This window comes from Festucalex cinctus, chromosome 6, assembly GCF_051991245.1.
Source record: "Festucalex cinctus isolate MCC-2025b chromosome 6, RoL_Fcin_1.0, whole genome shotgun sequence".
Classification (NCBI taxonomy): domain Eukaryota; kingdom Metazoa; phylum Chordata; class Actinopteri; order Syngnathiformes; family Syngnathidae; genus Festucalex; species Festucalex cinctus.
The window spans coordinates 12,363,112-12,383,938 of NC_135416.1; the positions used below are offsets into that span (position 1 = coordinate 12,363,112).

Consider the following 20,827-nt stretch of genomic DNA (forward strand, 5'->3'; position numbering starts at 1 on the left):
CATGACTACAAACTGCAATCACAATAATAAACATTTGATGAATGCATAACGGCTCTGTTCTTACCTCCCAGGTAAAGTGGGGAGTCGAGATTGAGTGTGGACTGTTTGTTGATGGAGTTGATGGATTTAGGTGCCCCGCCATCGATGGACAGAGACAAAGTTTGGTCTGATGCTACCAACTCCACCGCATGGAAACTGCCATCATTCACTGTCTCCACACTGAGGGACAAACAATGAAATCATCAGTCATGTAAGAACTGTGGCAGCGAGAGCCCTTCTATTTGTTTGTGTACTACATACCTGTATATGGCGGAGGGAGGGTAAGAGCCAGTATCATAGCTGACCCGAAGGCGACCCCGATAAAGCTCCATCGCAATGTGATCATTATCACCCTTATATAATAGCACGCCGCTGTCCTCATCTGTGGCAATCTGAAAACACAGCGAGAGAACCCATGAGGAGAAACACGAAAATGACCACCAGAGGGAGACAGATCAGTAAGCCTGGCGGTTTGCCAGTTAGCGCCCCGAGTTTCTCCACACCTGCAGGCTAATGTTGGTCTGTGGTGAGATCAGATTGGAAGGAAGCTGCAGGTAAGACTTGCGGTCCACAAAGTTGACACTGACGAGCGTCTCGCAGCGCTCCCCTTCGTAGCCTTGCAGACACTGGCAGCGGGGGTCCGTTCCCACGTCCACGCACTGCGCGCCGTTGAGGCAGTCGTGGTTGTCGCAGGGGCTGGTGCGAGGGAGGACCATTGGCGGGGACAAGTCGCAGAATAACCCGCTGCAACACACACACGGAGATACATTGAGGAACACGCCTAAACATGCCCAACACCTTCGTGCTATTTCAAGTATATAATCCACCGCACCAATAAAAATTTCACATTCGTTGTCCAGCATTTTATTTTCATTTGATTAAACCCTGACATGTATCTGAAAGCTACAGTATGTTAGCTTCCTAACATAAAAAAAAGACAAGTGATGTCAGTCATTGAGATTCATAGAAACAAAATATTCCCCACGCTAATTCAAAAAAATTGTTTGATGAGAATGACTTACAACGAAAGCATTGTGCCTTATGGCAGCCTAAAGAGGATTAGCTTTCACTTTCAAAAAAAATTGCTGATGTAATCTGAAAAAAACCAAACACATACGGTGTTTTTTAAAATATCTTTTTCCATTTTTCATTAGCTCATTTAGCTTTTTTTTGGCTAGTCTGTTCTCAACATTAGCAAAGCTAGGGGGACATGTTTTGATAGCTTAAAATTCAGAATTTGTCACAGCGCAAAACTATTTTGTGAGCCGACAGGTTCTTTTTGAATGAATGTGTATAACTGACCGTAAGAATTCATTTACTTGTGTCAGACACTGTTTAGCAAGTGACCAAACTATGGCCCGGGGGCCATTTGTGGCCCACCATCCATTTTTTCAGCGGCCCACGGCATATATTAAAAATGACATTTGACATGGCCTTTTATTGCTAATTTAAAAAAAAAGAAAAAGAAAAAGAAAAGAAGATGGTTGGGTGTCAAAAAACAGGGGCCACTAGTACTAATAAATTGGGCTATATAATGCAGAGATTTTCTAAATGTGGACATATACAAATGGGACTAAAATAAGTTAATTTCTCTACAAAACACTAGTGAATAAAAATAATTGTAAAAATGCATTCATTCATTCATTCATTCATTCATTAAAATTTAGAAGCAAAAGCACTATATGCTTTGTTCAAGTTTCAATTGATGATGATCTTGCATTATTGATCCTCAAGTTAGTGTTTTAAATCATAAATCATTTTACGATAGTTGACTTCATTTCCATTTCTTAACCGCATACTCCTCAATAGGGTCGCGGGGTGCTGGAGCCTATCCCAGCCGGCTTCGGGCAATAGGCGAGGTATAGTTTTCTTCAGTTTTTTTATTTATTTTTTTGGGGTGGGGGGGGAGGTTCTGAATGTGGAGCTGGGCTCCAACTGCTGGTCAGTGCAGGGGTGGATCTAGTTTAGTGGGATGCAGGCCCTTCGGCCACCTTGAAATCTTGATTATTCCTTAACTATTTGCCTTAGTTTCAACAGAAATATGTTATGTAGCAGTTTATCAAATTATCTGGACAACATAAACAATATAATGCTTGCTTAATTGATTTTAGGGTGTTGAATAATAAAAATAGAAGAAAATAATTAAAAAATAAATGAGCCTCAGCTTCCATTTTTCTGCATGCGGCCCTCAAACAAAAAAGTTTGGTCACCCCTGCTGTCTAGCAAATTTATGCTACAACACAACACAAGGGGGAGCCCTCCTCCTCTAGTTTGAAATCCTAATCAATGAATCCAAAATTTAAATAAATTTCAAGGTTGCTAATTTATATTATTTTTTTTCAAATTATGATGTAGTTCTAATTTATTAATATGCAAGAGAATATTGTTATGTAATTTGCGTCCCTCACCTGTAGCCCTCTGGACAGACACAGGTGTACCCGTTGATGGCATCGACGCACTGACCGCCATTCTGACACTTGTTTTCATCACAGTCGTTATAGTCCAGCTCGCAGTGCTCTCCAGTGTAACCTGGGGTGCATTCACACCTATGATGCACACACGCACACACATTAGAGCTTCTCTCATATGAGCTCAGCAACTATTTAGTGTATTTTCGTGCGAGACATGCTACAACTCAGGTGCAGTGGGAGAAAAACAAGACAGCACTGCTAGTGTGTGCGTTTATGTCTCGCCTACTCACTTGTATCCCTCAGGGGTCAGAATGCACTTTGAATCGTGCTGACACGGGTTCAATTCGGGAGCACAGAAATCCAGTTTCTCTTCGCAAAGCTCCCCTGGGAACAAACACACACAAAAAAACACACATAGATACTTTCAGCTCCAACAACTCTGACAAGCCAGTAGATACATGCGCCTATACTCTGTGTGTGTTGTTTGATGGATGACTCTCCCGTGGGCAGGGCTAACGCAGAGGTCTGACAAATGATCTCATCTCTGGGAATGTCATGTCCCTGATGATATTCCCAGGCGCATCCTTGGCGCTCCTCAAACTCGCAACTTTAAATTGATTAAAAGAAATCACGTGGGAATAAAACAGATCCTGACTGCACAGCATCCTCAGTGGGGATAATTATGAAATCACTTGGGGACCTGTCTGTGTTATGTGTACTGATGTGTGATACTGGATTCATGCCTGTTTAGAACCTTTTGTGTGGAAAAAGTGTTGTTAAAGTTTATAGAGCGGGATTTTGACGGCAAAACTATTTCTGTTTAGAAATATCTACTATTATGTTTCTATCCAGAATATTTATTTGCCCTCATTAAGGTCATGGGTGAGCTGGGGTCTATACCTAAAGCAAGGACTGGGTGCCATTCACTCACATGGCCATATATAGACAAACAAGCATTCACACTCACATTCACGGCATGTGCACCTAACATGCATGTTTTGGAATGTGGAAGGGAGGTAGAGAAACCACGCAAGCAGAGGGAGACGAAGCAAATTCAACATATGTTGGATGTTTTGTTCTTTTTTTTGGTCTTTTGGTGAGATAATTTGAATGGAATATTCTCATTTTGATTAATTATCCATACCTTAAAGTAGTCATTCTGCAATGCTGCTAGCTATATTCATGAAAACTCAACATTCATGGAACTGCATTAAAAATATTTTACAATCAAGTAATCATTTCCACTGCATGATCAAAACATTGCATTTCAGACTAGTTTTGAATAGCAATAATATAGAGGAGACTGGGGCTAGTTGTAACACACATTGCAATTTTCTCATCCACCAAAAAGTGGAATACTGTACTAGTTTTCTTCATCTAAATGGTCAGGGGTTGTGTACTGTCTGAGAAGAGAATAGCACGTTGTGAGCTGAGATGAGCGCCAGTTATCTGTTTTGCACAACCCAAAGTAAACATTTTCAACTTCATATATTTTGAAAGAGGCGTTGTACTTTGACAAATCCTAGCAGCAAATCATGTGGATTCAGGCATCTTGTCATACATCAGCTCTGTTTTAAGCTAACTTTAAACTAGAGCAAGTATTAGCCAACACGGTAGTTTGGGGCAACTTGTCTCAAGTCATTTTGGGGTTTGTTGTCACATATGCAAAAAATGGACTAATGAAAAATGCACCTCTGGCAACTCGGTTTGCATATGCCAGAATTGCCCTTCAGATGTGAGGAAATCAGTTCACCAGGTTTTGTTTCATTTAAAAAAAATGGTTTTCCAGTTGTTGGAACAGTATGCCAACATTAGGTCTGGTTTAAGTTCATTCGTTTGTTTGTTCGTTCGTTCCATCCACCTATCTATCCATCCGTTAACCGAAATGCTTTATTTATTTTTTTTAAAATTCAATTTAATCTCAAATTTCCAGTGTTTGGCAAAACAGGAATTTGAGGCTGAGAGCTATGACCTACATACATGCCAGCATGTTAAAGTTTCCTCACTTACTATGGTACATTTTCAAGATCAATGATAAAAAAAAAAAAAAAAAAAAAAGACAGTAGAACAAGGATAATTTGGTCCTTGTTTTATTAGTTGCAAAATCTAGTGTGACATCTTACCCCATATAGTGTGACAACTTACCCACTGGTGGGACAACATGTCACATGTTCACTTTCTCTATTTGATGGCTTATAATTCTGCACTGACACAAAGTATGAAAATGTCATGAATACAAAAAATGTAGCTAAGACTTAAGAAATATATGAAAGTATACAAATAGCCCCGGTCTCTGTACAATATCTGCATACTGCAGCAAGCAAACATGAAAACAAAAACGCTCCGTTAAAAACAGTTGGAAATTGAGGACATGCGTTTTGAACACAGTGCGCAAGCATTACATGCCTGAATGAATCTCCAATTTCCAATTAGCACCGTTAAATCATTGCAAGGAAGGGAGGAGGGAGAGAGGGACAGCGAGAAGAACCAACTAACCTCTCTCCACCTCATTGGTAGCAGCTGCAACCACAGAAAAGACGGCGGATGGCGGAAAGCAGAGCGAGATGAGAGAAAGACAAATGACAGCCAGACACAGAGAGAGAACACCGCCACAAAGGTTAGCAGTCGCACGTGATTAGCGCAACGCTAAAGCAGACACACAGCAGAGCAGTGTTAGAACAGAGTCGAGTGGAGCAGTGATCCCAACTATTGTGCCGAGGCACATTAGTGTGCTGTGAGAGATCAACAGTTGTCGCGGGAAATTATCCAGTTTCACTTAATTGCTTGGAAAATTACTATTTACTATAAATAATATTTACTGCACAATATTTAACAGGCAGAACAATCTACCTTTTATCAATATGTTGCCACTTTTACTACAGAATAACAGTTTGGCCCAGACTATTTCAATGTACAGTAATCCCTCGCATATTTGCACTTCACTATTCACAAATTCACCTATCTGCATTTTTTCCCCCCTCATGGAATGCATTGCTAGTTATTAGCTGAAAAAAAACCCCCAACAACAATTATTTGCTTTGATGTGCTCTCATAATATGCCACACAAAGGGAAGTATGTTGAAGTGATGCATCTTGACTGAGAAATGAGCTTTGCATGTTAGGGAGGAGCTACATTTGGCTGGGGGTGCTAGTGGAGTCTTTGATGTATGTGTGTGTTCCAGGGTTAAGTATTGTGTAGTAAAGTAAACTATAATTCTCAAACGACGTTTGACCATCCTTCTTCTGAACAAAAATACTGCAATACTGAAAAAAATTCAAATTTAAAAAGACCCCTGAAACTCATGTATGAAATTAATTGACAAAGAGAAAAATGAATGGCATTTTCACTATAATTTTAGTTAAATCAAAATGAGATGTAGTTTAATTTTTTCTTTTTTTTCTTTTTTAAAAAAAAAGCATTTTAGTTTTTTGTTAACGGATGTTTTTCCAATTTGTATTTCAATTATTTTGTTAGTTTCCATTTTCTATAATAACCTTGTTATGTTCAAGCGCTTTGAGTACATTTATTTCTTAAGTGAACTATTCTGTAATTAATTTAGGCTAACGTTGAAAGATTAGTTTAAAGCGATATTCAAGTCTTTTGCAATCAGTTTGTTGTATATTTACAGTTTCAATTATTAACACTTCATAGGGGGTGTTTGTCAATTACTTTCCTTTCTTTCCCCCAAAATATGCAATTACATAAACACATTTAGCTCATTCACTCCCAGCTATTTTCACTGAAGCAACTGGGTTTTGACTCATTTTGCAAGGTCCACGGAATATTGTTTTCTATTTATATAAAAAAAAACAACGGAATCTACCAAAAGAAAGAATAGACTTTCTTCTTTCATCAGAAAAAAAGGTATATTTGTATCTGTTTCCGTTTTTCAGAAATTAGCATTAGAATGTAGCTTCAGTTTTATCATTACTCACAAACCTGTTGAAAACACTGGCAAAAACAGCTTGTTGCAACATGGCTCTGGCTGATCTCTTATACTCTGCTGCCACCTGCTGGCCTTTTTTTGTAAAAAAAAGTGACCTCTTCAGGTCAGAAGCTGCATCAAAGCCTTCTGTGTGCTCTAGCATTAAAAAACAAAAAAACGTATAAATATGTTTTTGGTAGGAAAGAACAAAGTATAAAAAAACGTATTTACACGTCTTTGGGTTGGAATGAGTTAAAGACATTTTTGCTTGGTGATGTGCAATGAGAATTTCCTAAGGTCACATCAAACTGAGGGGCGTTTGCGTGCTGTGATGGTAGCAACGTAGCAAATATTTCTGTTCAACAACAATTTTAATGTTGTTTCTCGCCCAAAGGAAGTTTTGAACATATTCAAAGTTTCTTTGCGACAAGAAAAACTGTCGACGACCATTAAAACTGTTGTCAGACAGTTGGCCACTTAGTGGCAAATGTATATTTCTTTTTTTTCTAAAGCACTTTGAGATTGCGCTGATGAAAAGTGGAATATAAATGGAATCTATTATCATTATTGTTATTATTATTATTATTATTATTATTATTATTGTTATTATGTGCCTTGGCTCAATAAATGTTGGGAAACACTGGAGGAGAGCGCTGATGTGGGTGTGCGTGTCGCCATGGAGACGGCCTGTGCCGTGTGTTACCTGTGTATTCTGGGGAGCACATGCATGTGTAGTTGTTGACTCCGTCGACGCACGTCGAGTTGTTCTCACAGTCGTTGTCTTCACAGTCGTCGATGTTAAACTCACAAGAGTCGCCCTCAAAGCCCTCGGGGCACACACACCTGGGAGCAAACACACACACAAACACTGCATTGTCAGCATTATCTACATATTCCCAGTTGCAAGTCATTATTCTGTTGACATGAGCGTGCCTTGAGTATGTAAGTACTGTTCACACACGCATACACGGACACGCACACACAGAGCGCAGTCAGCGAGGTATATTATGGGCCTAATAAAAGCTCTCATGCGGCATGGATGGATTAATATCTCATTTTGTTGTCAACACCAGCTTCTCACTGTGCCTACCCACAGCACCCCAATGCCACAGAGGGAAAAATTACTATACAAAAAAATGAAACTACAGATGAAAAGAGACAGATGTTTTAATATAAAAAGTCAGGAGAGAAGCTGCGCTTTCGAGGGTGTGATACAGATGTGAGCTCTGTGTAGTTTTATTGTCCGTGTCGGCTGTTCATTTCCTCATGGAGACCCCAATTAGCATCCCGCCCGCTAATATTAAAGGGGGAGTCAACTTTAAATATTTCTTGACAATAAAATGTTATATGTGACCTCATTAGTCCAAACATGACATTCTGATGAATATTACATTTGTGGAATATGAGTTATGCAGGAAAATCCAGCCGTTTTTTTTTTTTCATCTCAGGTGGCGGCCATTTTGCCACTTGCTGTTGACTTAAGATGACATCACAGTTGTGATGAATAATTGTGATGCTTGTGGAAACAACAAGCAAGCAAACAAACAAGCAAGCAAGCAAACAAAGAAACAAACAAACAAAGAAACAAACAAACAAAGAAACAAAAACAGTTGCTCAGGGCTCAAGCAATGGCCAATCACAGCTCACCTGTTTTCTGAAGCTGAGCTGTGATTGGTTGTTACCTAAGACCTGAGCAACTCTGATGTCATTTTCACTAGACAGCAAGTGGAAAAATGGCCGCCTTCTGATATTGATAAAAACTGCTGGATTTTGTTGCTTAACTCATATTATACTACCGCAATATTAACCAAAATAGCACATTTAAAAGCGTGGTCCTTCATACAACATTTTTTGGGGTTGACTTCCCCTTTAAACAGCCCAATGAAGAGAAGGTGGCCTTTTGGTGGAATGTTTATCTAGCTGGGAGACAGAATGAGGACAGAGTAGATTCCTTCTTGTGAGTGGCCATTCATGCTGTTGAATGCTCAGTAATCAAAGTAAGGATTTTAAAATGTAGCTTGTATAAGTCAGTGAACCAATTCCTTCATTAACAATGACTATAATCTGTATTTTTATTTGTTTTTTTCTCAAAGCATCTCACCAGAAACTACTCCCTTCGCCTTCCTTTAGATGACAAGTTCCTCCATTCTGGCAGGGATTACTAATGCAAGCATGGATGGGCTCCTCACAGTTCTGGCCCTTTATGAATAAACACAAAAGCAGTCTTTGGTCATTAAAAATCCTCACAACGTTCGCAAACAATGTCAATCTGTTGATTTATTCATGAGATACTCAAGACCTTGTGTGTACCTTAAATCCATAGGGACAGGTGCAGCGGTAGTAGTGCACGGGGTCATTGAAGCACGTGCCCTCGTTCTTGCATGGGCTGGACAGGCAGGGCTCACATTTAGCCTGGATGCTGATATCTACTGGGCCTGGTTGATGCAAGCACATCACATGGAGCGAAAAGCACAGACATGATCAGTTTGCATAGTTTTGAGCTCAGAGTGGAAGTTAGACTGCTTGGATAAACACATGTAAGCACACGCCCACGCACACTTACGCACAGACATTGACTTGCACTGAGTGAATGACTTTTGTTTCGGTCACAACAATACATAATGCAGGACCAAACACGGGGATCAAAAAGGGGAAAGGAGTCTGGGTGGTTAAGACAAGGGAAAGCCAGGTTGGACCAATTTGAAGGAACTGCGGGGGAGGCGCAACTGAGGAGGAATACGTGATGGGCTACTTTACCTGGCACCAGAAAACCACAAGGCCCCGGGACTTCTACAGTGCGTCAGTTAGGTTAGGTTAAAAATAGGATTCAGTCATGTGATCATTGTCATGAAGGATGCAGAAAAAGGTTCAAGTTCACATTCACTAGTGTTATGAGATTCAAAACTATGCTCACAAGCAAATTTGCAACTCATCATTTCCATGCTCATTGGAAGCTCATGTACAACTTCATAAAAACTCCTATCAAAATTAAAGTGTTTAAAATGTTTTCTAGACAGTACTCAATTGTTAATTAGCGACTTGTGGTCTCTTGGAGTCTTCAATTGTGCTCATTTTGAACATGTAAAGTACACATTAGAGACGAGTACAGTTGAACCTATAAAGCAGAACAGCCCCCAAGGTCATACATTCCACAATTTCACCAAATTTTTCATGACACCATCGATCATAACATACTATATTAGAATGTCTCAAAATGTCTGTTGGTATTTCATTTTCTTGGTTTAGTTCTTACCACTCAGAAAGGATGCACTGTCAAATCCATGACAATGTTACATGTGGAGTACCACAGGGATCAGTACTCGCCCCTCTGTTGTTTGGCATTTGCATGCTTCCGCTTGCTGATAATATATTGTTCGTAAATAAAACATTAGCTTACACTGTCATGCCGATGATACCTAAATAAATATGCCTTTGAGATCACTTTAAATTTTTTTGCTTCTTGAACCGAGATGTTGGTGATTGGCCTAAGCTCGTTATTGGCACCTGGAGTCTTGATAAATGTATTATTACCCAAATTGATTCAGCAAAAAAATCTGTGTTATATATGACTCAACACTCTCTATTAAAAAACACATTAGGAACTGCTAACATCCGTCCCATTCTTTTATTTGCAACTACAAAAATATCAGCGGTTCCATCGCAGAATCGATTGCGTTCGACCTTATAGGTTCTGTGGGTTCTCCTTTCATGTGCTGAAGTGCTGTTAAAAGTCGAGTAAGCACACATTATGCGTACCTGTGCAAGTGAACTTCTTGGACGGCGTGGTGAGCAGCAATTTGTCGGTCATGTCACCGGGCCCGGCGCAGCGGGCGATGCCGGGCTCCTTGTAGCCGCTCTTCACCCAGTCGGACAACCACTGCATGTGGCAGTCACAGTGCAGAGGGTTTGCGCCCAGAGCCCTGCCACAGACATGCAACGCTCAATGCCGGGTCATGTTCATCACGTTTGATTTGTGCTTTGCTTTGTATTGGATTGTATTCTGAGTTGTATCAAGTGGAAAGAAAACAGTGAAAACGATTTTAAAGCACTATTTTGATGGAGAGCGAGACTACCAAGAGAATTGCACAAATATTTGGAGTACGAGTTAAGACTGTAAATCAAAATGAATGAAAAGTGGCCACAATGTACTCGTCAGGTTTCGTTTTTTTGCGCACTGAGAAACTCTCCCCTGAAGTGGATGTGGGACATTCTCTTTCTTTATTACAATGAGGTGAGAGGTCGGGATTGCAGGGAAAGACATAACACGCTCTACAGCCCCTTTCGCAGTTCCCCCTGCAGAATATTCTGAGATCCACAATATCAAAAATAAGGTTTAGAATTCAATGTTACTTTTCAAAAAAAGTATCTTAGTAACTGGGAAGAGTAGCAAGATAAAACGGATTTCACTTGAAAAATGAAATCAAGTTTTCTGATGCGGTCGTCTTGTCAGGCCATTGTTACGTCACAATCTTTTGCATTCAACATGTAGCTTGCACTAATTACTTTGCTGATATAATAATATATATATGTATATATATATATAATATATATATATATATATATATATATATATATATATATATATATATATATATATATATATATATATATAATAATGCTCTTCACCGGAAAAATAAGAATGAGTCGTGGACACGTTCAAATTTTATGAAAAAAAATTAAGAAAAATAGCTTTCAGAAAATATACTGTAAATTGGGTTTTCATAATATATATATATTTTTTCTTTTTTGCAGATTTGGAATGATATGTAGGACAAACATAGTACCTCAATAATATTAAAATAGATTTTTGTGGAAAAATGCACAAAATGAGTTCTTGCACTTGTGTTGATTTGCTGTTCAGCTGTTTTTTTTTGTTTTTTGTTTGTTTGTTTTTGTTTTTCTTTGGCTGCCTTTAAATGGTAATTTGGTAATTTTTATGCACAAGAGACCTTTGTGTTGGGGGAATAAAAAAATCGCAGTATGTGGTTATTTTGTTGTTTATCTTCAGACATCTGTTGTGTTAGTATGGTGAATATTTTATACATGCATTGAGAAATGCAATAATTATGAAAAATAAAATATAGTAAGAGCAAGATAAAATGGTATTTTTGCCATACATCTGGTTGAGAAGCGTGTACTTAGTCATATGTGTCCCCGCAGTAGACTGATAAAAACATTGTGGCCCCCTCCAGTATTTAATTTGCCCGTTCCTGCTCCAAATGAATGATTTAAACAAATATTTTTGAATACATATTTTATATTACCTAAGGGCAGGTGGCCAAATACAGATGGTCTGCAGGTCACACAGTTATGTTTACGTTCCTGTGGGAACGTAGTCATTCTCTCGCTTTTATTTTTGTTATATTATTACTATTTTCCTATAATATTTTGTATTTTCTCTCACAAGATTTTTTTTCCCCCATCGTAGTTTTTATTATTCTTTTCATTGTGGTTGTACTACACCTTGTAATGGCAGAATTTTTCATAGAGTTCTTCTATTGGATCTCTTATTGGATCTCATTAGCTGTTAATGGTGTAAAGAAGTGGTCAGTGTGTGCGTGTTGCTCACAAGTGTGAAAGTGATGACAGGTCTTTGAAGGCTCCTTCCGGTATGAGTGATATATCGTTGCCATGGAGAGACCTGAGAAAGAGATCTTCGTGAGAAAAGCCTGGCTCCGCTTTTGCACTTCAGCTCAACTTTGATGACACTCACAGCAAACGCAGAGACTTGAGTCCATTGAAGGCCCTCACTGGGATGCACCGCAGACGGTTGTAGCTCAGGATTCTTTTGACACAAATTCAGATTGTTGGCATGAAGACATAGACGAGGAAGGAGAAACTTCTTTTTTGTTGTTATTTGCAGCAAGAGTTATGCTTGCTTAGTCGTACTCTTGTCCACTTTCATTTGGATAGATGCAAATATTAATGCACACAATCATTTGGTTGGCATGGTGAAAACTTTGCATGAATCTTGATTTTTTTATATTCACTTGATTTTAGAAGGCTCAGGGGACACACACACAGCGCAAAGGGACTAATGTAAAGCCAGACTCACAGGGTAAGCAGCTCGGACATGTTACTGAGGCTGTGGTTGGACAATGTGCTGATCTGGTTGTTACTCAAATCACTGAAAAGGAAACAATAACAAGTACATAAACACACACATGCCGTTCTGTCAACACATGCCCAAATCCTTATGCGAAACATAATGCTCTTCTTCACTCAGTTGCACTGTACGCGCGTTCCGAGTGACACATCGCAGATCTCTGACAAAATTCCATTGGGTTAGTTTTGGCAAAGAGCGAGACCACAGGGCCGAGGCACACTCAATATTATAAACGTGTGCATCGTTTCCCTCCATGTAAACGTGGAATGTGAGCACTTACATGAGTGTCAAGTGTTTGTAATCGGAGAGCTCCACAGGAACCTGAGTGAAATGGTTCCCATCCAGATACCTGACAAGAGAGAGAGAGAGAGAGAGAGAGAGAGAGAGAGAGAGAGAGAGAGAGAGAGAGAGAGAGAGAGAGAGAGAGAGAGAGAGAGAGAGAGAGAGAGAGAGAGAGAGAGAGAGAGAGAGAGAGAGAGAGAGAGAGAGAGAATGAGGAAAGAAGAAAAATGTTATCGAATCATGTGGGAAATTCCTCCTCTCCAGCAGAGTGTGCAGTCGTTTCAGCATGAGCCATAACAAACACAAGAGTGTAATATTCCCACAGGAATCCTTATTAAAGTTCAGTAACCGTCTCTTCCAGCTTGCTTTCACACAAACACGCATTAAGCTGAAGTTGTTATCAACTCCTATTAATCATTTATGTCAATATGAGAAATGGCATGATGAAATAAATGCCCCAGGTTTTCAGCTTATTTTTTTCGTCTTATATTAACTAAAGACTAAATTGCCATTCTGGGCCATTTTAGACCTAGAGGAGTCGCTGCAACATTCAAACTGCATCAGCACTGCGTTCATGAAATGTTATCAGGCCTAGTGACGATAAACACGCCTGTTTGCAAAGCTTGCGACATTGTAGGAATAATCGAAAATAATAAGTTATCATACATTTGCTGCAATGAAGAACTGCTTTGCTCTGTTCCCACTCACATTCACATAGCCTGGCTATTTGAAGATGACTCAAAAAGCTGAAGAACCACAACATCTAACGTAGCAGAATGGTTCGAGCCAGTCTGCTGAGGTCGCCTGTTTTCTGTTAAGAATGATTGCAAACTTGACCACACATGTACTCAGCCATCCTCCACTCACATGCACAACACATAGACAAACAGGTACACTATGTTCCAACTATGCCTTGCATTTGCATTTTTCGGGTTGGAACACCCATGTAACTAGGGGTGTGGAAAACCAAATAAAAAGAGAGGGTGAGGAGAGGAATCTTCAGAGAGTGCAGGAGTGAATTGTATCAGTCAGTTCCTCTCTTCTCTCCTCGCGAGTCCTGAACTGAGTGTCTTCTCTCCTTTTTTGTGTCGTGTTTAATAGATGTCAAACAGGTCAACTTGACAGATATCCATTGAATGAAATGACTCACAGCTCAGTGGTTTCTTTGGGCAGGCCTTTGGGCAGCGTGGTGAGGCCTTTGTTGCTGCAACGGACCACCGTGTCCAGGCACGAGCACTCCGCCGGGCACCTCAGCACCGGAGAGCAGCTGTTGTCATCGTTACCTGATGGATGGGATGGAGCCGGTCAGAGAGGCACAACCTACTGCGGCAACTTTTGTTATTATTTGTACTTATATCTCTGATTTGCAACGTATGCAATGACAAACGTATCATGACTTTCTCAAAACGGAGCAAACACAAAAGGGTGACCTTTGTGTTCAGTGGTGGAGGGATGACATTGGGTGCAACATATTTCCACAGTTTTGCTGTTACCACTCAATAATTTTGCTTAGTTGGAAATAATTAACATTGTCAGAGAGGTATTCTTATACAGTTTTTAAAATGCTGTTTTAAATTAAAACTGCAATAAAAAATGCTTTAATATATTTATAAATTATGTAAAGTCAAATACTGTAGACAAAAACAAACAACACTTTTATTTGTGCTCCCATGTTTCGTGATCTAAACTCAAAGCTCTAAAACAATTTACACCTATACAAAAAGCCATTTACCTCACACATTATAGCATGATTATTGCACAAGTGTGACTTAGACTGGCCAAAATAAAAGGCCACTGACATGTGCAGTTTTGTTTTATTGTGGTGGTAAAAATGATTTAAAAAAAAAAGTTATTAAAGTTCAATCTTATATAGTCTTTTATTGTATTGTCTGTGTAGTCGTATTATTGAAAGATTTGAACACTGTCAGGTAATAAAATGTGAAAATTTTTAACAGTTTACTAAATTAAATAAAGACAGTAATCAAATTTAATTACATTTCTTTGAGAAAGTAATTGAAATATTTACCCTACTACTACATTTTCAACAGGGTAACTTGTAACAATAACCAATTCCATTTACAAAGTAATCTTCCCAACAATGGGTACTAATGTACGGAGCATAATGGAACGGAAAACAGGAACAAGCTAATAAAGAATATCCGGCGGCCATGCGGATCTATTATCGCTCCATCCTACCGTCTTCACAAGCAAAGTCTTGGACGGCCACGTCCTGGATGGGGATCTCTTTCAGGAAGTAAGGACTCTGGCAACGAGGGTTGCCCGTTACAATGCGTTTCCTCCTCAGCCAATCACCGAGCCAGGCCAGATGACAGTTACAGTTGAACGGATTGGCCAGAAGGTTGCTAAGGAGTCCAAAGGCGGCCAGTCACGCATTAATTGCATTATTTTACTATTTGGACTTTTCATGTCTGTACTCACAGAGTAGAGAGAGAGTGCAGCGTGTCGAAGGCGCCGGGGTTCATGGAGGTGATCTGGTTGTCGTAGAGCGACAGCAGACGCACTGAGCTCAAACCAACGAAGCTACTGTTGCTCACGCAGCTGATGCGATTACTCCGCAGCATGCTACTCTCACACACACATAGACACACACATATACAAACACACTGAGTTAAAATAGCTGTCCAGATATTCCAACAGAAGAATATTGTGACTGGATTTGGTCCACAATATTGGCTAACACATTGAGACTCCAAGGCATGACACAGACACTCTTCGATGAAAACTGTCAATTACATTTTGAAGTGTGTCCATTCCAGGGTTATAATTTTGCATTTTTCATTGTTTTTTTTTTTTTTTTTTTTAACCACATGTAGACTTTTTTTGTTTTAAATTGAGTGAGTTTTACTTCAAACATGCTACATTTTAGTAAAAAAAAAAAAAAAAATATATATATATATATATATATATATATATATATATATATATATATATATATATGAATTGCCTAGTACCTGACGATTCGATTCGTATCACGATTCACAGGTCACGATTCGATTCGATACCGATTAATCCCGATGCGAATTTATAAGTCGATTGTTGTGATTTTTTTCATTAAAATTTAGAAAATACTAATCAGTAAACTTGTAGAGTGTAAGATTTGTATGAAAATGTATTATTTATTTACCTGAAACTTCAGTCTTATACAGGTTGTAATCTGTTTCATGCTTGAACAGCATTAAAATAAAATATTAAGGCTTAATGTTCCGTTCATAAAACATTCTTCCATGCTCAAGGTGTGAACCCTAACCCAAAGTAAGACGTTTTGTTGAATATTTTTCCATTAAAAATGGAAGTTTAAAAATCGATTCAGCCGCCTATTGAATCGATTCGAGAATTGCGCGATGTAGTATCGCGATATATTGCAGAATCGATTTTTTTAACACCCCTAATATATATATATATATATATATATATATATATATATATATATATATATATATATATATATACATGTATTAGTGGTGTTAAAGTTAAAGCATGAATTCATTGATTAATCACCAAAAAAGTATTGCATATTAATCAGGTATTAACACAGATGAATCACACTACTAATTTTGATCGCAGATTATCCTTTGGCTTGACAGTGGATGGTTACGTTAAAGGTTGTTTGAACAATAAACACTACTACATACATTAAAGTAAGAATTTAAAAAATGTTTACGTATGACATTCAGAATATTTGTTCATGTCAAACTATTGGGGTATTTTTTTTTTCATTTTTAATAATGCAAGTAATGAACTGATTAGAAAAATAGGAGGCTGAGAGTGCAGTGGATCAAAAAAATGTTGAAGACGTCCTCATAACATTTAATGTCGAAAGAATTAACACATAACAGGTGCTCTTTAAATTTGGTGGGCAAAAAAATGTTGATAAAATCTGTTTTTAATTAAGTGTTTAATCGTGATTAATCAAAATTTTAAGATGTGATGGTAATCTGATTAAAAAAATGTAATAGAGAGAGAGAGAGAGAGAAATTTGTGTAGAGCAAGACAAAAAATAAAAGGTGACTGAGTATTCAGGGATGGCCGAGAGTACTGATACCAAGCATCAGTATCAGTTCTGATGCCAGCCTTACTAATATCTGTCTGGGGAAAAAAATTCTAGCAAACATTCCTAATATTGAGTATTTGTAGAGTGCAAGACAAAAATTGTAATAAAGTAAAGTACAATTCCCAAATAACTGTTTGACCTTCTTTCTTCTGTATGTCCGAATTGTAATGCTGACATATGTCAAGAAGAACTGAGTTTCAGTCTTTCATAATTGCTAATGAGGTATGGTATGTGAAAACTCCTATCCAGATGGTGTCTTTGCAAATGCAACTATGTGTGTACAGTACGTGTGCGCGTGTGTACCCACAGCGTGCGCAGGCCGCCGAGTCCCTTCAGCATGCGGTGATGTACATTTTCCAATCTGTTGGAGGTCAAAATGAGCTCATTGACCCCCGAAGCTCCTTCGAAAGTGCCCTCCTCGATGTCAGTGATGCGGTTGTTACTCAGGTTACTTGTGCAGGAGGAAGAAAAAGCAAAGACACATCAAAGAAATGTGAGACAATTGAGGGTGCAAACAGGGGAATCCAGCTAACATGAAAGGAAGGTAACTCAACAAAGACGACTGTTTTCTCTTCGTGGCCTGAACGTGACTTTTGTATCGCTACTATGCTGCGCTACATGTCTGACTCACATCTTCCTCAGATGGGGTAACTTTTTGAAGATCCCTGTCGCCTCAAGGACAGTAAATTCATTGTTGTTCAGACGCCTGAGGGGAGAGAGCGGGCGGATGTTTAGAGGACAACCACATAGACGAAGAAGGAGACGAAGGCAAAGCCGCACGGTGATCAACTGCAGTCATTTGAGTGACTCACAGTTCGGCGGTGTATTGAGGGATGTGGTCGGGTATTTTGGTGAGCTTTTGATTGGAGCAGTCCACCGTGGTGCCCTCGCAGCGGCACTTCTCGGGGCAGGCCAGGTCGGCGAAGCAGTCCCCTCCCAGCTTGCTGCGGTAATCCTCCGTACCTGGTTACAATCACAAGCGCGACGTCACTCGGCTGCCCAAACGTTTACTCGAATCGCCTCGAACGTTAACAAAAACGTCCATACATACAGGCTTTTTTCATCCTGTCAAACACAGACAGAGGTGAATTCAACGTAAAACGCTTGCACACACTGGTAGTCGTGTCATACTGGAAACGCACACGCACACACATGCAGCACACAGGCTGCTGTGTCTTGCATCTTGGCCATGCTGTAGGGATTGGCAGGGCCGTTCCATGGTGCTTGACAGAACCATGTTCCACTTTTAGGAACCTGGCAGCCACATGGTTAGATCAAGCACAAAGGAACAACCTGCTGACTGACTGCTCCTCCGCTGGAACACGGGGAAGGGGATGGGGAGGGGAGGGGGCAGCGAGCGAGGAAGACGAAAGGGAGAGGAAGTGTCGTTTCCCACAAAGTTTGCAAAAAAAAAAAATTCTGTACAGAAATTTGGGTCACAAGGCCAATTTTTACTGCTGCCGAGGGTGGATGTTTGAACAGTGAGAAACTTTGCTTACAACAGGTGTCAAACCAATATGGTCAAATAACACCTTTACTGGACTAACGACGACCTCAACCAACCAAGACAACATGTACAGTGGAACCTCAGGCTATGAATGACTCTAGTTTGACCAGTGTTTTCATTAAAAAGAATGTGTCCCCAACGGGCCACATCTTGGCCTGCTATGTTCTTTAATCTGGCCCACCAAAATGAAAATGATTAAGAGTCCTATAATAGTTTTTGCATGAATTCATTTTTTTCCCTCCCTAAAATAGGTCAATAAAATATATTAGTTACTCATTTACTATTTTTTTTTTAAATAATTTGTCTCAAATAATTGGTTAATTGATTAATCTTAAATAATAAAATAGGTAAAATAAGTAAAATGAAAAAACAACAACATATTTAACAAATTTATTCAACATTTAATTAAAAATAAATGATACATGAAGAATTACGTTATAAAACCAATTCCACATAATATATGTCTAAATAATTTGTGAGAAATAATTAATTACACTTAATTTAATTAAAAATAATACAATGAAAATAATAAATTATTGTGTCATTAAAATAAAAAATAAATATACTCTGCACATTTTATTTAATTGACAGAATAATTACTTAATTCATAACTAAATTTATTTCAAATAATAAAATTAAAACATAAAAATTTATTATTTTTCTATCATTAAAACTAGGGATATTCAATACCATTTTTTTTTTCAGACCGATACCAGTATGAATACTCAACTGTATGTTGTTTTATTAAAAAATAACAATGGCAGATCATTTTAAATAAAGACCTATATATCCCAATAAAGCATCTTTACTTAAAATTGCATGAAATGAAAGACAATTTTCTCTTCTAATTTCTAGTTACAAATCATAAAACAGCCACATGAGGGCAGCTGATACCAATATTGGCCACCATCGCAAGTACAGTTACCTTAAAATAAGGCTGGTGTCGCGGCAATACCCATCCCTAATTAAAATTAATTATCTCACCTAGTAATGACTTGGCCCATCTGTTCTGCTTTAATGTCTCACAAAATGATGGCGTTCAAAGTGACGTTATGAATTCTGGAGCTCAGCGAGAATTCGAGAAAAAGTTATGCTTTTAGCTTTTTCTTTGGCTTTTCTTGTCAAGACACCTTCTGCAACTTGTTTTTTTTTTTCTTTTTACCTCAGAGGTTCCACTGACAGTATTTGCTAACACAACACAGGTTTACAAATAGAATTGTTTGAAAGTGGTGTACGATTGCCCTTCCAATACAACCTGTGCATTGACAAAAAGCACAGTACAATTACGCATTCTTCAGTTTAAGGATGAAATGCACCATGGTGGCAAATGACAAATCTCACCATTATCTCCACATATTTTTTTTAGATCAAACTTGTGAGAATTATCTTATAGCGAGCGATGGGAGGAGATGCCAGTCAGTTTGGTAGAAATGCAAAGGAAAGGAGTTGAAGGGTGTTGTAGGAGACAGGAGCGGAAGCCGGAATTTTCAAAGACGACAGTGAAAATTGAGGGATGAGGAGCATATTATTGAAAAATAGAGGAGGCTGCTTTGATAAAGTGAATGGGATGAAGGAAAGAAGAAGGGAGGGAGGAAGAAGAGGAAGCGGAATAAAAAGCAGGCGTGAGAAGGACACTCTGGAATACTGGAAGATGCCCGCATTGACAGACACAACAAACAGGAAGTAAAACGGACTGCAGGGGTGGGAGGAGAGTTACAGCGCCATTGAAACCAAGAGAAGCTCACTCAGTCTTCTAGGAACGCTACCACACCCACGCATACACATAAAAACAGATCAACCACTGTGTGTTAGGGTCACCATCGTCTTCTCGTTGTTTATAAACGTACACGGGGAGGCACAGAGGGGTCAGGTCAAAGGACAGAGTAAGGTTCGTTTCGACGCAACATGGCGTCTATTTTGTGTGTGCGTGTTACTTACAGCTGACATGGTGTACTCCTGAGTGTGTGAGAGAGGCAGTGCAGGGGAGAGAAGAAGGGACTTTACTTATTTATTCAAACAGGAGGCAGAAAAAAAAGTGGAGAAAGGAAAGTTTGGCCACAGTTGGTTTCACAGGCATGTGTTTCATCTGCAAGTGTGCGTCTGTGTGCTGGCATAACCACACACTTTCATCCAACACGCGCTCATTTGCTTGATCTACAATCGCAATAATAAACAATTAACATCTGTCCTGAAGTCAAAACAGAGAATTAGCTGAAAAATACAGCTCTAGATTGTTTCAAACGTTCACCTTTTTAAATACATCCCGACTTTCAATTATTAACTCTTTCACTACCAGCCATTTTAGAAAATTTCAAAATTTTCAATACCCACACAATATTACGTTCAATAATTATAGTATATAAGCCGAATCTACCAAATGACAGAATAGAATAGAATTCTTTTTGCCCCCTCCCGTTCTTTTATAATTGACAGTAGAAAAATGTAGGTTTGCCAAAATACAGCCATTTCTCCCATGGACTCTGA

General features: G+C 38.9%; 1 protein-coding gene across 8 annotated transcripts in view; it reads right to left on the bottom strand.

Annotated features, from left to right (window-relative positions):
* slit2 (slit homolog 2 (Drosophila)) overlaps window positions 1-20,827 on the bottom strand; it is a 109,852-nt gene that overhangs the window by 5,078 nt on the left and 83,947 nt on the right. For 2 of the 8 annotated variants that reach the window (XM_077524306.1, XM_077524313.1), the window contains exons 15-36: window positions 20,282-20,299; window positions 17,649-17,799; window positions 17,468-17,542; window positions 17,144-17,287; window positions 15,204-15,347; window positions 14,961-15,127; window positions 13,915-14,047; window positions 12,763-12,831; window positions 12,432-12,503; window positions 12,090-12,161; window positions 11,946-12,017; window positions 10,133-10,296; window positions 9,134-9,166; window positions 8,687-8,811; window positions 8,478-8,575; window positions 7,080-7,219; window positions 4,947-4,970; window positions 2,741-2,834; window positions 2,448-2,585; window positions 543-783; window positions 301-431; window positions 65-219 (exon numbers count right to left, since the gene is read on the bottom strand). In XM_077524306.1, the coding sequence (XP_077380432.1) occupies window positions 65-219; window positions 301-431; window positions 543-783; window positions 2,448-2,585; window positions 2,741-2,834; window positions 4,947-4,970; window positions 7,080-7,219; window positions 8,478-8,575; window positions 8,687-8,811; window positions 9,134-9,166; window positions 10,133-10,296; window positions 11,946-12,017; window positions 12,090-12,161; window positions 12,432-12,503; window positions 12,763-12,831; window positions 13,915-14,047; window positions 14,961-15,127; window positions 15,204-15,347; window positions 17,144-17,287; window positions 17,468-17,542; window positions 17,649-17,799; window positions 20,282-20,299 (2,460 nt within the window). The remainder of the gene's footprint in view (window positions 1-64; window positions 220-300; window positions 432-542; window positions 784-2,447; window positions 2,586-2,740; window positions 2,835-4,946; window positions 4,971-7,079; window positions 7,220-8,477; window positions 8,576-8,686; window positions 8,812-9,133; window positions 9,167-10,132; window positions 10,297-11,945; window positions 12,018-12,089; window positions 12,162-12,431; window positions 12,504-12,762; window positions 12,832-13,914; window positions 14,048-14,960; window positions 15,128-15,203; window positions 15,348-17,143; window positions 17,288-17,467; window positions 17,543-17,648; window positions 17,800-20,281; window positions 20,300-20,827) is intronic. The other 6 variants (XM_077524307.1, XM_077524309.1, XM_077524308.1 and 3 more) reach the window with 6 other exon arrangements.